A 13,454-nucleotide genomic window follows, 5' to 3' on the forward strand; every position below is an offset into this window, starting at 1 on the left:
GGATGTCATGCGGGGGGAAACGCTTTTTTATTAAAGGCTGGTTTATTTGAATGCGTCAGTAGCTATTCATTTATAAAAAACATATGTTTATTCCAAATCTTTTTCAATTTACTTTTATTTGAAACAATCAAAACACACATATTACACCTGAAACAGTGTGTGTGTTAATGGTTAATGGTCTGGTAATGATTTGCTCAACTGAACTAGACCGGTATATTAACTCAGACTGGGTTAGGGTTAGGCTATGAGTGTCCTCTGAACCAGCAGTGATAAGACAACAAAGTTAGTGAATCTTTTTTTCTTCAGTTCTGTGCTCATACTGTGTGTCGCTGTCACAGCTCAATAAAAGTTGCTCATCTGTGCTCGTTTGCGCATGCGCTTCAACATCTGTTGCTGCTGTCAGTCGGGTCAGTTTGGTGTGTAAATACTGACACATCATAACAACTAGTAGGCCTATCTGAAATACTTCTGATCAACACACTGAATCAGCACCCGAATTAGGGCCACTGTGGGAAAAAGTGAGTTCTGATATTGTTCTCAGAATTGAAATTGAAGTGAAATCAAAATATCTCGTTTTGGGGTTTTTTAACATTCTTTATTGTACAAAAGTTGAATGCAGAAAACATTCAAGTGTCATTAATCAATTACAATAAAATAAACAAGAAAGCCAGATGGCATTATTCATTATTCATTCATACAAATACTTTAAAGGAGGTGCACAAACTTATTGTCTTATTGTTTTTAGAGGAGAAAATAGGTTTCATGTATTGCTTGGTTTCATTTTCAAATATAACAAATGAGGTGACGAGGGTGGAGCTGCCACAGCTGACTCTCGCTTGGTTAGTAAGCATTTACCATTATGCTAATGTTAATTTTCACTCATGAAAAATAGTCTTAAAACCATTAAAACAAAATGTACTTAACCATAAAAACTGGACAGTCAACTCCGTAGAGAGGGTCTTTTAGTGCAACCAAATACTGTCAATCAACATTCATGAACTGGAAACACACTGTGAAAGAGGGGCAGCAATGAATACCCTGCTGTAAGATTCAAACCCTAGCTGGTCATTAGCTCATCTTGCTGAGTCAGCTTGCTCAAGCTGGTTTAACTGGTGACCAGCTGGTAGACCATTTTTGTGTAGTTAGTTTAAACTAATTGAGTTAGATTTTTGACAGTTGGTAAACCAGTAACCGACTCAGTGCTGGTAGCTGGCCTAGAAACCTTGCTCAAACTGGTCAAACCAGTTACCAACTCAAGCTGAATTTTCCAGCAGGGTGTACTCTGTGAATTTTCTTCACAGTGCAAAAATGGGCTGTTTGGCCCCTATTATGAAACCTAGGTTTGGACACAGGGCCCTTCTACATGACAGGACGACAAGATTAGGTAGTATTTTACTTTAGTTGTGCGGCACAACGCCTATGTGTAACATTCACTATGTTAAAAAGTTGCAGTTCCAAAAACCCTTCAGGGCAATTGTCCCACATGGTAATCCAGCCCCACTTAAAGACTATAAGTGGGATAAAGACTATACAGAATAAATTCTATCCATTGCACAATAAAGTTTTACAGATTTACTAAATCTGTAAAAAGTCACAAAGAAATAGAGAAGACGTGTAGGCTATTCGTCTGTGAATCAAAACGGTTTCCATTAAAATCAGAACATTTGCAACAAAATGTTTTTTTAAACTTTGCATTCAAACTATAGTTCGCCATCATGTAGCTCTATAATGTTAAAAGTTAAACCTGACATCTGATTTTTAAAGTAAGGGACGAGTCGTCTCCGCCCAGCTGGGATGCCCTGTGCCAGGAAAAGTAACAATCCCCTCTTAACCAATCATATCAAGGTACAGCCCAGGCGGACCAATGACGGTAGAGAAGCCATGTAGCCCCGCCCATCCCTGGTTGGGTTGCACCGTACAGAAAGTCACCTCGTCGTGTCGGTCAGGAGAAGCTATTGACGGCTAGCAGCTAACTGGTGACCAGAGCTGCCGGGAAGGTCAATACTGGACTGCAGCATCCTCTCCTGTTCTTCAGCTAACTGGACATTTATGTATCTGACAACATCACTTTTCGAAAAAAGGATTTTGAACCTGTTAACTCTTTTTAGAAAGATAGTTAGCTAGCTTACCTTTTAGCGAGCTAGCTTCAAGTCCCCTTTTCCAGCTGTCCTCATATCATCTGAACATCTACAATCATGGCTGCACTGAGAGCCTCCTATCACAGGATTTTGAACAAGATTGAGTTTATGCTGCCCTCCAAACTCAGACCTCTATACAACCACCCTGCAGGTAATACAGAGTTTATCAGCAGGTTGGGACTTTGTTTGTGATATGGATGCTCTGAACTTATCCAGGCTGCAAAACAGCAGCTCCTGCCCTCTGTTGTTAATAAGTCAATGTTTTACAGTTATTGTTTGGGGCTGTAATCTGCAGGATAACACCAGCTAAGCAGCTCAGTCTGCAAGCAAGCGCTGCTTTATTGCAGGGAAAGAGGGTAAATGTCAGTAGTAAAACTAAGAATCTCTATATAGGTCCCCTCCAGATATGTTATAAGATATGTAGTAATAATTCAGTTTAAATCAATAATGTGTGATCTGGTTTTTCCTCAAAAAAAAAAGTTCAAATGTTAACATTTTTTATATTACATCTCCTTCTCCTTCCTCATTAAAGAAGCCATAATCTATAAATATGCAAACAGTGATGATTTTTTAAAAACAAACTGGACACATCATTCTGCACAGTGAAGCTCAAATATCCAACTGGAGGAATAAGAACATATTTGTGAATGGAGGAGGACTTTTTAAGTTTAATCTGAAGTGTAATACTACTATCATACTACTCATACTACTATCATTTTTACATTCTATTCTGACTGGTTTGCAACTGATTATTATTTTTAATGATTCATCTGCTTATCCATGTATTTAATGAATCATTTGGTGCATGAAATTTAAAAAAAAAAGCCAATCACAAGTACTTAGTTAGATGTGACATCTTCAAATTGTTTCATTAGAGGAAAGCAAATCCTCACATCACATAAAAGCTGCTGAACCAGCTGCTGTGACATTTTGCTTGATGAAACACCTAAGTAGTTTTGCAGATTAATGTCATATCAATCAACTAATATATTTTTAAAAATAATTGTTTTGACTCAAATCCCAAATAATAGTCTTTCCAATGTGTCCAAAGATATTCTGAAACCTTTATGAATGTTATAATGTTCAGTTAAGAGAGGTGTTGAATCAATGTCAGGACCACTGTGTTTACTTTTTCATTCACCCCATTTACATCAGTGACTGTGGACTTAATTCTGCATGACATTATATAGTTCAACAGTACAAACTATAGCATGTAAACTGGTCATAAAGATGTATCAGCTCCTCAGTAACACTGTGTCAGTAAAACATGAACATTATAACCTTCATTTGAGCTGCTCTAGTTTGGTTCTTACTGAAGAGCACAGCTCAAACACACACATAGAGCCATAGTTGGCTCTGATATTAACTAGAGGTTACTGAGATTAAGGAGTCACTAGCGTCACTGGTGACACTCTTTGTTTTGTCTGTGCAAGGGTATCTGAGCCCCGGGTGTCAAGGACAACTTTCTGAGCAGGTATGAGGGGGCGGTGACAAAAGCCGACTCCCTCACAGATGATTTGCGGTGACAGACGTCCTACTTTTTGTTCAGCCTTCAGCATTGGTGGATAATGACACTCCAGACCAGCAGATGTTTATGTTCCCTCACATTTTCCTCCCGTGTGTTGCAAATGAATAAAATTATGCAAATCTCCTCCCAGCAGCTCAGACACACTGGAGAGTCCAAATGTCTTTCACCCAGATACTTATGCTCGACTCACTAGAATTAAGTCCAATCTGGTGAAATCATAACATATTATGTGATATCAACTGGTTGAACATATCTGACAACGGTCAATTGTTATGTAGGGCTGGGCTTGGTTATTGGAGTTGGAATACTTTTATCAGATTAAATTGATTATTTTACATATGATGATCAATGTTGGACAAATACTTTTAAATGATGACTGACAGCTGTTATAATCCCTTCCATTTTTCTGTGCTGTGGTGTCACACAAACAACACATATTTTTATTATTATTAAACAGTTTATTTTAGTTAGTTTTTTCAGTGCATTTGAACAAGTTTGAAAATCTGGAGTTAGGTTTAATCTTTTTACCCAATAGAAAATAGAAATGGGAGACGAATGACCTCAGAGAGAAAACCTTGAAAAACTGGTATGAAATCTGTTGTTTTCATTTTTCTTATGTTTATATTCTAGGTCCAAAAACAGTTTTCTTCTGGGCCCCAGTGTTCAAATGGGTGAGTGCCTTTTCATACAGTCGAACCAGTATAACTTGTGTAAGCATAGACATGAAAGACTAAACCTGTCCACGGTGTGTAATTATTAGAGTTTGTTTGTTGACATGTAACAAATACATCCCCTCCGGGTGTGATGGATCTGAAAGGTCATGTGATCTCCTCACCTCTACAGGGCCTGGTCGTAGCTGGATTAGCTGATATGACTCGGCCAGCAGATAAACTCAGTGCCTCTCAGTCCGGAGTGCTGACAGCCACAGGTGAGATTTGAATGCTTTAATGTCTCAATTTAATAATGATAAAAAAAGAGATGATGTGATCCACGGAAATATAACCTGCACCTGTTCCAGCTGATTTGATCAAGTCTGTGGGGGATGTTTTGGCATCCTGGTCTAAATGTTTGGATTCTGAAGGTGTTACTCATCCGTCTTTATATTAATTGACAGTTTTTCATGTCAAACTGTGGCAAAGGTTGTGTGATGCGTCTGCTTTTGCAACATGTTTCGTCAAACAAATCTTATCTGTTACTCTTTTGCCAAAATATAGACTCTGGTTCACCAACTGTGTGCATGACCTTCACTCTTACTATCCTCTGTCTCCACCAGGCCTCATCTGGTCCAGATACTCGTTGGTCATAATCCCAAAGAACTGGAACCTGTTTGCTGTCAACTTCTTTGTGGGCAGCGCAGGAGCCTCACAGCTCTACAGGATTTGGAGGTGTGTATGTTGATGGTGGATTACAGTGAAGTGTCCTCGCTGTCCTGACCCAGTTATTTCCATTAAAAGCACAATGATATAATATCACAAGATAAGATCAAAGATAAACACACTGTAGCGTTCTGTTCACTATGGATTCCATAGTGGACGCTGATATGAAATCACAGTTAATGTTTAGTTTAAGTGCATTGCAGCTGACCCAGTGACAGTTGTAGTAAATGTATAACATATTTTTTATGTGTTCATGGTTTTCCAATGTCAGCTATCAACGTCCATCAAGAGTAAATAGAGTATTGTCTATAATATCTGCACATGTCTTGTTTTTTCTGATCAACAGTCCAAAATCCAAAGATACTCAGTTTACTATCATGAGTGTGACACAGAAAAGCTCTGAATCCTCACATGTGAGAAGAAGGTGTTTTTGCCTAACAAAATCATTAAAATGATTATTTTGTTATAAAAATGAATGGTAATGAATCCTCTGTTGATAGATGAATGGACTAGTCTTTGCAGGTCTACATAGACTAAGTGAAATAGTGAGTAAAAATGGCTCCACACAGGTGACAAGATAAACTAGGTCTCACTGAATGAATGAATTCATAGGACTGTAGTGTTTAAAGGAAGCTGCCTTTCACCTCCAAGTCTTTGGCTCAAACTTCTGGGATATTTGTTGACTTCTTGGAAATTAGCACAGAATTTGTCTAGATCTCTTGAGGTAGGGGGAGGGTGGATAAATAAGTAAAGTGAAGTTTTGTTTTAGAGTAAAAAGTGATCATGTTAGATCAGGTTGTGGCTCATGAACACTCCTCAGTGCAGCCACTCTCTGCTGGGTGTGCTGTAATCACCTCCTTGCTTCACACAGGCATTTGTCTCTAACCTGTACAAACTTGCTTCCTGTTTAAACCTGACAGTGATTATGAAATGGACACAATAGTAAAAAGCCAAAAGCCTCGTGTTTGGCAGATTACTCAGTGGTAATGGTAATTAAAAGTAGCCTATTAATAATAATAATAATAATAATAATAATATTTTAGGATAAGATGGATGTATTACAATTAAAAAAATTCATTGTTTGATATATACTGCCTTGTATTTCATTGATGGTCAATTCTTGCATGTTTTTAGCAGATGATTAAATGTATAGACGTTTAACTTTTTTTTTTCTTTAACACAAAAACATGCAGGAGGTGCAGCAGTCTTGAGTTGATCCTGTAGTTTCCTCTTGGACTGTAAACATCTACTAATGATGTAGAGCAGTGGATCCCTAAACTGACACTAATTAGACTACAGATCTTTAGCATTTACCATTTTACCTTTTAGATGTCTTGTATTACAGAAGTATACAAAACTCATGATCTTTGTTACTTATGGAGGCAATTCTAGTGCTGGGGACCCTCTGGAGGTACACGGACCCCACTTTGAGAACCACTATGTAGAGCAACCTGTATGTAGCTAAATCCAGGGCAGGCAAAAAAGTGGAGTCACCACTTTCTGAATAACTTCCTATAATATCTGAAGGCAACAGAGATGAGTGTATCAACATTTTCATCAGGTCTTCTTTCTTCTGGACTTTTGATGTTATTATATTATGAACGATGTGTCTTCTCTTCTTCTACAGTCACAAACAGGAACAGAAGGCTTTGGCTTTGAAAGAGGCTGCGGAGTCCTGAGTGTTTCTGTTGCCAACGCTCGTCCACAGTGGACTGAAAGGGAGACTTCACACCGGGCAGCGACCTGCCCCTTCTCATCATCTCTGCATCCCATGTCGTCTCCGTAACATCCATGCCATAACCATTATTCTGCCACATTTAGCCTGTTTTCCCTGTTGGAAATATGCACTTTTCCTTAAGTTTAACATTTCCTCAGGGTGTTTAAAACAACAACAAAAAGAATACGTTTTTTAACTGTAGTCAACACACACTCAAGAAAGGTGGTCATCAACGCACAAGTATTACAATTCAACAAACTGTAGAATTGTGCATTCTTTAATTTAACTTTGTATCTCACACACTCGTTGGGAAGTTTTGCTTTTTTCCACCGCTGTCGTTCAGGTGTAGCAGTCATTACCTCATGCAATAGCTTCCCAAATATGTAACTCTTGGATATGTGTTGAATGTGGTTTAAGGAATGTTTCCAAATGAAATTAAGGATTTTATCACATTAATCTTCTCATTACTTATTTATAATTTGGTTACAGTCACGGCATCTGTACCAGAGTGATTATTAAATAATTATTGACGACCATGTAATGATTCCTTCCATTTTTAATGGCTTTAATAATTTTAATTTATGTGAGAAAATTATAGTTTATAAATTAATGGCACTTGATTAAACTTTCTTTTCTAGTCCAAACTGTATAGAAATATGCTGTTATTTTCTGATTCTTTATCATGAACACTTCAATGGCGCATGTTTAAACCTGTGCAGCTTTTTATTGATTGTTACTTAAGAGTCCATTAATACTGGTACGGAACCATTAACGGCTCTTTATAATCAAAACCTCGCTGTCCAATGCCTCTTTGTTCTTAGAAAGGTGTTTTATGTGTTCATTTAAGGATGATATTTTCACTGAAGTGACTCATTTTAATCCCACAACAATTTTAGCAATAATTTATGTATTCGCTTTGAAATATCACTTGATCTGCTGACTGTTTGAACAAAGGGCACTTTGAGGGTTGATCATTCTGGCTCTGTGGAAATGTAATGGCTATGTAATGAAAATAAATCCTGTTTAACACCAGCAGTGTAAGTATTGGTGGTACATACAGCAGATTTACAGAGAGGTGAACCTTTTTGATTTAAATGTCAAATGCAGGTAGAGACACTGACAGAATTGTGTTGGAACTTCAGTAAGGTTTCCTACAGCATTGCCTTGTTTTTAAATAACCAACCACACAAATGATGGTTTACCACAAAACTTTATTCACAACCAGAAACAGTAAGTCAGGCTTAGCGTTTTCCACCAACACGAGGTGCACTGATCTTCATTGGCTTAGCGATCTTGGGTTTCTGTGCAGTCTTGGTGGAGGCCTACAGAGGAACACAGACATCAGGTACTTTGTTAAATAACCATATTATACACTTTAAAAACAGAGTTTCCTTCACAATCCCATCAATACAGAGTTCACATTATTCTGTGATCATGTTTTTAAAAATAAGTCTTTTATTGCCAGACTACATTAAGAGTCCACTTAACTATATTATTCATTCATGTGTATACAGTAAAGCAGCCAGATTAAATGTTAATAAATGAAGAACCAACAAGATACCACTTTAGGACAACAGGAAGTCTCACCTTTGCACTTGGGGCAGCGGGTTTCTTGGCTGCCTGCTTAGCCTTCTTGGCCTCCTTGGCAGCTCTGACAGAAAAGAGAAAAAATATGATCAGCTAAAGTGATAAATTACAACATATAGGAGTGGGAGCTATGAGTAAATTCTATCATGTTTTACAGTGTGCTTTTATGTCTATATACTGTGATTATCACATTTTACAGGAAAAATACAAAGTGAGAAAATGTATGGATCAGTTTGATTCAGCAAATGTCAATTATATTTTTAACAGTGACTTAATATACTGATATTTTAAAGGGCTAGCTACTTTGGTAAAAGCAGCATTTTTAAGTCTGGCAGTTTACATTATATTGTCTTATAATGCATCATCTTATCACCAAACCAAAAACTAATTGTGTGAACAGCACAAAGCAAGAGAAGCTTTCATTGTTCTTACTGGACCAAACTGCATTCATTCATGTTAAGCCTTTCCAGCAGATTGTGTACAATATTTCAGTAAATATGATGCTATAGATATTAACCAAGACTATGAATTCAAACCCAGGATGTACAATCAGTACTGGAGTATTCTCTGGACTGCATTGCATAAAAAGGTCAGATTAAAAGATGGAGTTGTGATAAAGTCCTTTTTCTACATCTTTTACTACTTTATGAACAGATGTAAGGTAAAAAGGTATCTATGCAGATGTAGAATTCTCATTTAAACATCACCCTATTTAAAAAGCAGTTGATATTCACAGATTTTGACAGGCTCAAAGTCACGTCAGACTTTTCTGGCTCATTCCAAATCGTTCTTGTTCAAATTGTTTTCCAGAGTAAAATCTTGTAGTGAAAACAGACAGTGAGATTGAGGCCAGCATTGCACAGTAAGCTGTAGTCTGCCGCCTCTGAAATGACCAACTAAAAGTAGACTCTAATTTTGATTACACAACTGTAAATCTACAAAGTTGCATCTGTTAGATAACAGACCCTCAAGTGTTTGTTTAATTATTCTGGGGGGAAAAGGTTTCACATCAGGAGATAAATGAACAGTTTGTGTCTCACCTGATGGCCTGCTCCCTCTGGGCCTTGCGGACCTCGGGCTTCTGGTTCCTCTTGGCCATGATCTCAGCCAGGGAGGCCCCAGTGATGGCCCTCTGGAACTTCACTGCACGACGGGTGCGCTTCTTGGTCACCTCTTCCTGTTGAAACACGTGGCGAAGGAAACAAAGTTCATTTGTAGCCCAATATTACAATTTGATCTAAAAAGGAGCTTGGATCATGAATTATTTGGTTCAGGTAACCAACAAACATCAGACTGGTTAGTCAAACAGTTTCTAACTGATAGATGAAGGCAAAGAAGTAAAATTACACCACAAAACTTTATGGATCAAATTTTTTCAGCACAGCAGACGGCCACTTGAAACATACCAAAGTGAAGTTTTTGGTGTACCACGCTTAACAATTTACTTTTTAAAAAAGGAGTGAAAAATTAGAGAATTATAAATGAAACAATGAAATGTGCCCAGTAGTTTTTGGCTCCATTTAAAAACTGCAGCTGTGTTTGTTTAACCTAGTTTTCAGAATTCACCAAAACTGGTTCATCCGACTGAAGTCAAAACTAGGCCAACTATTCTCTGGATGGGTACAATCTGACAAGATGATCATCATTTCTCAATAGCAGAGTACAGAGCACATCTCCAGTCATGAGAAACATGCCAGTCTGAGTTTTCCTAAACTTTAACTTCCAACATGGACAAATGTAAACAGCTAGAAATCAGGGACTACTAGCCACTACACATGAGCCATGTACAGTTACACTATCACATAATGGGGACTGTCCTTAATCTAACCGAACCACAACTGTTAATATTCATTTAAAACCTACTTAAAATCGTTGCCCTGCAAACACTAACATTTAAAACTGAATTATATCTTTCCGCATCATGAAAATGCTTTAATTGAATTGAAATTAAACGCTCACAGGTGATAAACATGAAGGCCTGTTGGAGAGTTTGGAGGCTGACCGATGGTGAGAAGTCAATAAAGACGTCAAAGGCCAGTACTATGATCTCCATTTGTTCTATGGCTGCAGGTGTGGAGTGAGCGCTGCTGCACATTCTGCAAAACGCAGTCTGGCAACAGCACATAACATGGACGGACACCATGCACACCATCCACCCACAGCCAAACTAGCACATGTTGATGATAAAGGATTAATGTAGTTACAAATACAGTTTTGACAAGACAAAGCCTTTTCCTGGTGTTTTCCCTCCATGATGACAGATATCAAAGCTTTCACACATCTGTGCAAGTCTTACTAGAAATGGAAGAAACTATTATAAAACACCCACACTGTAATAAGTAACATCCTGAAAAATGACCAGATGATTTCTCTATAGGTCAAATATCAGCACCAGAAAATAATCTGACCAACAAACATTACTTTAAAAGTTGACATTGGCCACTGAATTAGTATCTGACGTATGCTAATATGAACATTTACACAGATAATTGTCACCGGTGGAGGGTCAAATCGTCCATTACTTAATATGTCAAAGTAAGTTCACATGTCAAAATTAAACTTGTCAGGTGTCTGCACTTGGCCAAAGATCATTTGTGATGGAAGACACTCCACTCCACAGCATTACTATACAATCTTAAGAGGGAACTAAGCATTTCTGTAGTCAAAGGCTACGTTCACACCGCAGTTAAAAGTGACCTGAATCTGATTTGTTCGCTAAAATGTGACCCATATCTGATTTGTTTCTGACAATGTGAACAGCACAAGTCGCATTGAATCTGACATTTCCAAATCCGATTCAGGCCACTTTCAAACTTGGTACTGAATCGGATACATATCGGATTTTTTTGAATGCAACCGCAACCTGAACAATCAGGTCGCATTTAATGCAACTTTGATGTTATTCTGGAGAAACACACAGCTAATGCTCCGCATAAAGACATTAAAGTATTCATTTTCTTTCTCCTCTATTTCCTTTTTAAACATCACCCACTCACACACTGTTTTTAACATTAGACCATAAATAAGACTAACAGTAAATTCACCAGCTGCTGCCCTGTTTGCTTCCGTAAACACTTTGTGCGTGACGTCATCAATGATCAACTGAGCATGCGGGTCACTTCAGGAGGCCACATGTAAAAGTGTAATATGAACAGCCAAACAAAAAACAGATTTGAGCAATAAATTGGAATTGAGCATTAAGGCCTGCGGCGTGAACGTAGCCAAAAAAACTACAGAGTATAGTATAATATTATTCTGGCTTTTTCCATACATAGTTGTTCTGCTGATATGTAGAATTCAATTTGACTGAATATTTAGCAAAACAGTTGTTTTGAGGTATTTTAAAAGGTCTGTATCATGTCAGTGTCAGGTAGCATCAGTATGCACTGTGCAACTGTGTCTTATAACCAATATCAGCAATAGATTGGCAGATCCATTGGACGTGAGGCTGAAAAGCTTGTAGGACATGACCATGTTACTTTAAACACAGACATATTCAAACTGTTACTTACAGACTGGCCCTTCTTGTGCTTGCGTCTGTACAGCACAGTCCAGTTGATCTGTCTGGGGTTCCTCTTAGCCAGGAAGGCAGACTCACATTTGGCGTTCAGAAACTGGAACACCTAATAAAGACAAGAAACTCTACTGAATAACATGTTGCAATACAGTTAGGCTGTGTCTTCAATGATTCTTCAGTTCAGAGTCATCATTTATACATTTACATAATACAAGTCCAAAACTTTACTCTCAAGTGAGCAATGAGTAAAGATTGTGGAGGCTTTGTCTACTAAACATGATGCATGGTTAAACACAATAGTTGATACTTCTTTGATGTTTAAAAAAAGGCTGAAAATATGACAGACTGGTGAAGAATCACATAAGTTTCAGATAAACTCGTAAATCCATTTTGGATACACAACTTGGCCAATATGAATAGGAGAGATAATTACTGCAAAAAACCCTCTTTCAGTGTTAACTTGGACACCTGCCTGTCTCAACACACTTGAAAAACTAACATTCCTTTTACTTTCCAATAAAGTGAACTATGATTGTCTCTCTGTCTGCTCTTCAACCATTACATGGCTATTAAGCTAGTAAAGCATCATGGCAACCCAGTAATCTTGTGATATTAAACCATTTCAATGTATTAGTGTGTAGTTTGTTACGCTAACAGCTAACGTTAGCAGTTACATAGGATTCAACGAGAGCCGGCTAGGCCTACACCACACATGTTACAAACACCAACATTTGACAACGCCGGACACACTTTGAATACATGAAGTTATGACAGCAAACTGTCTAACACACAGTGTTAGCAAACATAGCCATGAGGTGCCGGGTTAGGACTGGGGAAAGTGGTAAGCGGTTACCTTTCCGTCTATCCTGGCGTATCGGCGGCCATGGCCGGGGTAAATTTTATACCCGCTGAAACTGCACAACTCGACCCTGAAAACGACAAATATAAAGCATCACTGATAGAAAACACTGCAGATTTACTCATGATGGCGATTTCATTGTCAGATTGCTTATTTTAATGTTCAGATGGCATTTGATAATATTCCGTAAACTCACTTCATGATGGCTACGAGAGGGCACAAAACCGGAAAGAACGATGACGGAAGCGGAAACTGTATTGGTAGACTGCAAATCGATATTTATAATCGAATTAACAGAAAATATTTTTCAGTTCAAAATGTAATGGTAATATAAAAGTAATATACGCAATAAACGTATATTTTAAAATAAAAAACAAAAACATTTTAATCAAATTTATACTTTGGCCAATCATCACAAGGGTGACGTCGGAGTCTGACGGTTGCCTAGCAAGCATACCAGCGCTTAACTAACAGACAAGGAAATACTTTCTGGCCTCGTAATTTACAAATAAAATAGTGAATCACACAGATATCATTAGGAAATACCAGCTAACACATCTAATGGGCCGTTCCTAGCCGTTTACGTTTTACAATATAACTTCTTTCCTATTGTTATAACCTGTCTGGCGGGTTTCGGCAGCATTTAGCGCGCCGCTGCAGTAGTAAACTACAAGCTCGAACTGTAGTCTTATTAACCCACAGAGACACCGCTTCACAATGAGGACGACAGCG

General features: G+C 38.0%; 2 protein-coding genes and 1 non-coding gene across 3 annotated transcripts; 1 reads left to right on the plus strand and 2 right to left on the minus strand.

Annotated features, from left to right (window-relative positions):
- Positions 1 to 1,923: 1,923 nt before the first annotated feature.
- mpc2b (mitochondrial pyruvate carrier 2b) lies at positions 1,924 to 7,794 on the plus strand. Its single transcript, XM_053328427.1, has 5 exons — positions 1,924 to 2,289; positions 4,297 to 4,337; positions 4,510 to 4,594; positions 4,940 to 5,051; positions 6,670 to 7,794. Exons 1-5 carry the CDS (start codon positions 2,196 to 2,198, stop codon positions 6,719 to 6,721), a joined length of 384 nt encoding a protein of 127 aa, XP_053184402.1. The 5' UTR covers positions 1,924 to 2,195; the 3' UTR covers positions 6,722 to 7,794.
- Positions 7,795 to 7,953: 159 nt separating this feature from the next.
- Positions 7,954 to 12,962, minus strand: rpl24 (ribosomal protein L24). Its single transcript, XM_053328424.1, has 6 exons — positions 12,919 to 12,962; positions 12,717 to 12,792; positions 11,859 to 11,969; positions 9,387 to 9,523; positions 8,347 to 8,410; positions 7,954 to 8,081 (listed from the first exon to the last, which is right to left on the minus strand). The coding sequence occupies exons 1-6, from the start codon at positions 12,921 to 12,923 to the stop codon at positions 8,001 to 8,003; spliced, it is 474 nt and encodes a 157-aa protein (XP_053184399.1). The 5' UTR covers positions 12,924 to 12,962; the 3' UTR covers positions 7,954 to 8,000.
- Positions 10,323 to 10,503, minus strand: LOC128368466 (small nucleolar RNA SNORA23). The gene has a single exon (XR_008321963.1). It is a non-coding gene; the product is annotated as a small nucleolar RNA SNORA23 (small nucleolar RNA).
- Positions 12,963 to 13,454: the final 492 nt, after the last annotated feature.

This window comes from Scomber japonicus, chromosome 11, assembly GCF_027409825.1.
Source record: "Scomber japonicus isolate fScoJap1 chromosome 11, fScoJap1.pri, whole genome shotgun sequence".
Taxonomy (NCBI): domain Eukaryota; kingdom Metazoa; phylum Chordata; class Actinopteri; order Scombriformes; family Scombridae; genus Scomber; species Scomber japonicus.

Bases quoted from the DNA above. Each gene is read 5' to 3' on its own strand.
- mpc2b (XM_053328427.1), top strand. From the start codon at position 2,196: ATGGCTGCACTGAGAGCCTCCTATCACAGGATTTTGAACAAGATTGAG. The intron at 2,290-4,296 runs GTAATACAGAGT...TTTATATTCTAG, and splicing joins TCTATACAACCACCCTGCAG to GTCCAAAAACAGTTTTCTTC. The intron at 4,338-4,509 runs GTGAGTGCCTTT...TCACCTCTACAG, and splicing joins GGGCCCCAGTGTTCAAATGG to GGCCTGGTCGTAGCTGGATT.
- rpl24 (XM_053328424.1), bottom strand. The intron at 8,411-9,386 runs GTGAGACACAAA...CTTTTCTGTCAG, and splicing joins CAGAGGGAGCAGGCCATCAG to AGCTGCCAAGGAGGCCAAGA. The intron at 8,082-8,346 runs GTGAGACTTCCT...GTTCCTCTGTAG, and splicing joins CCGCTGCCCCAAGTGCAAAG to GCCTCCACCAAGACTGCACA.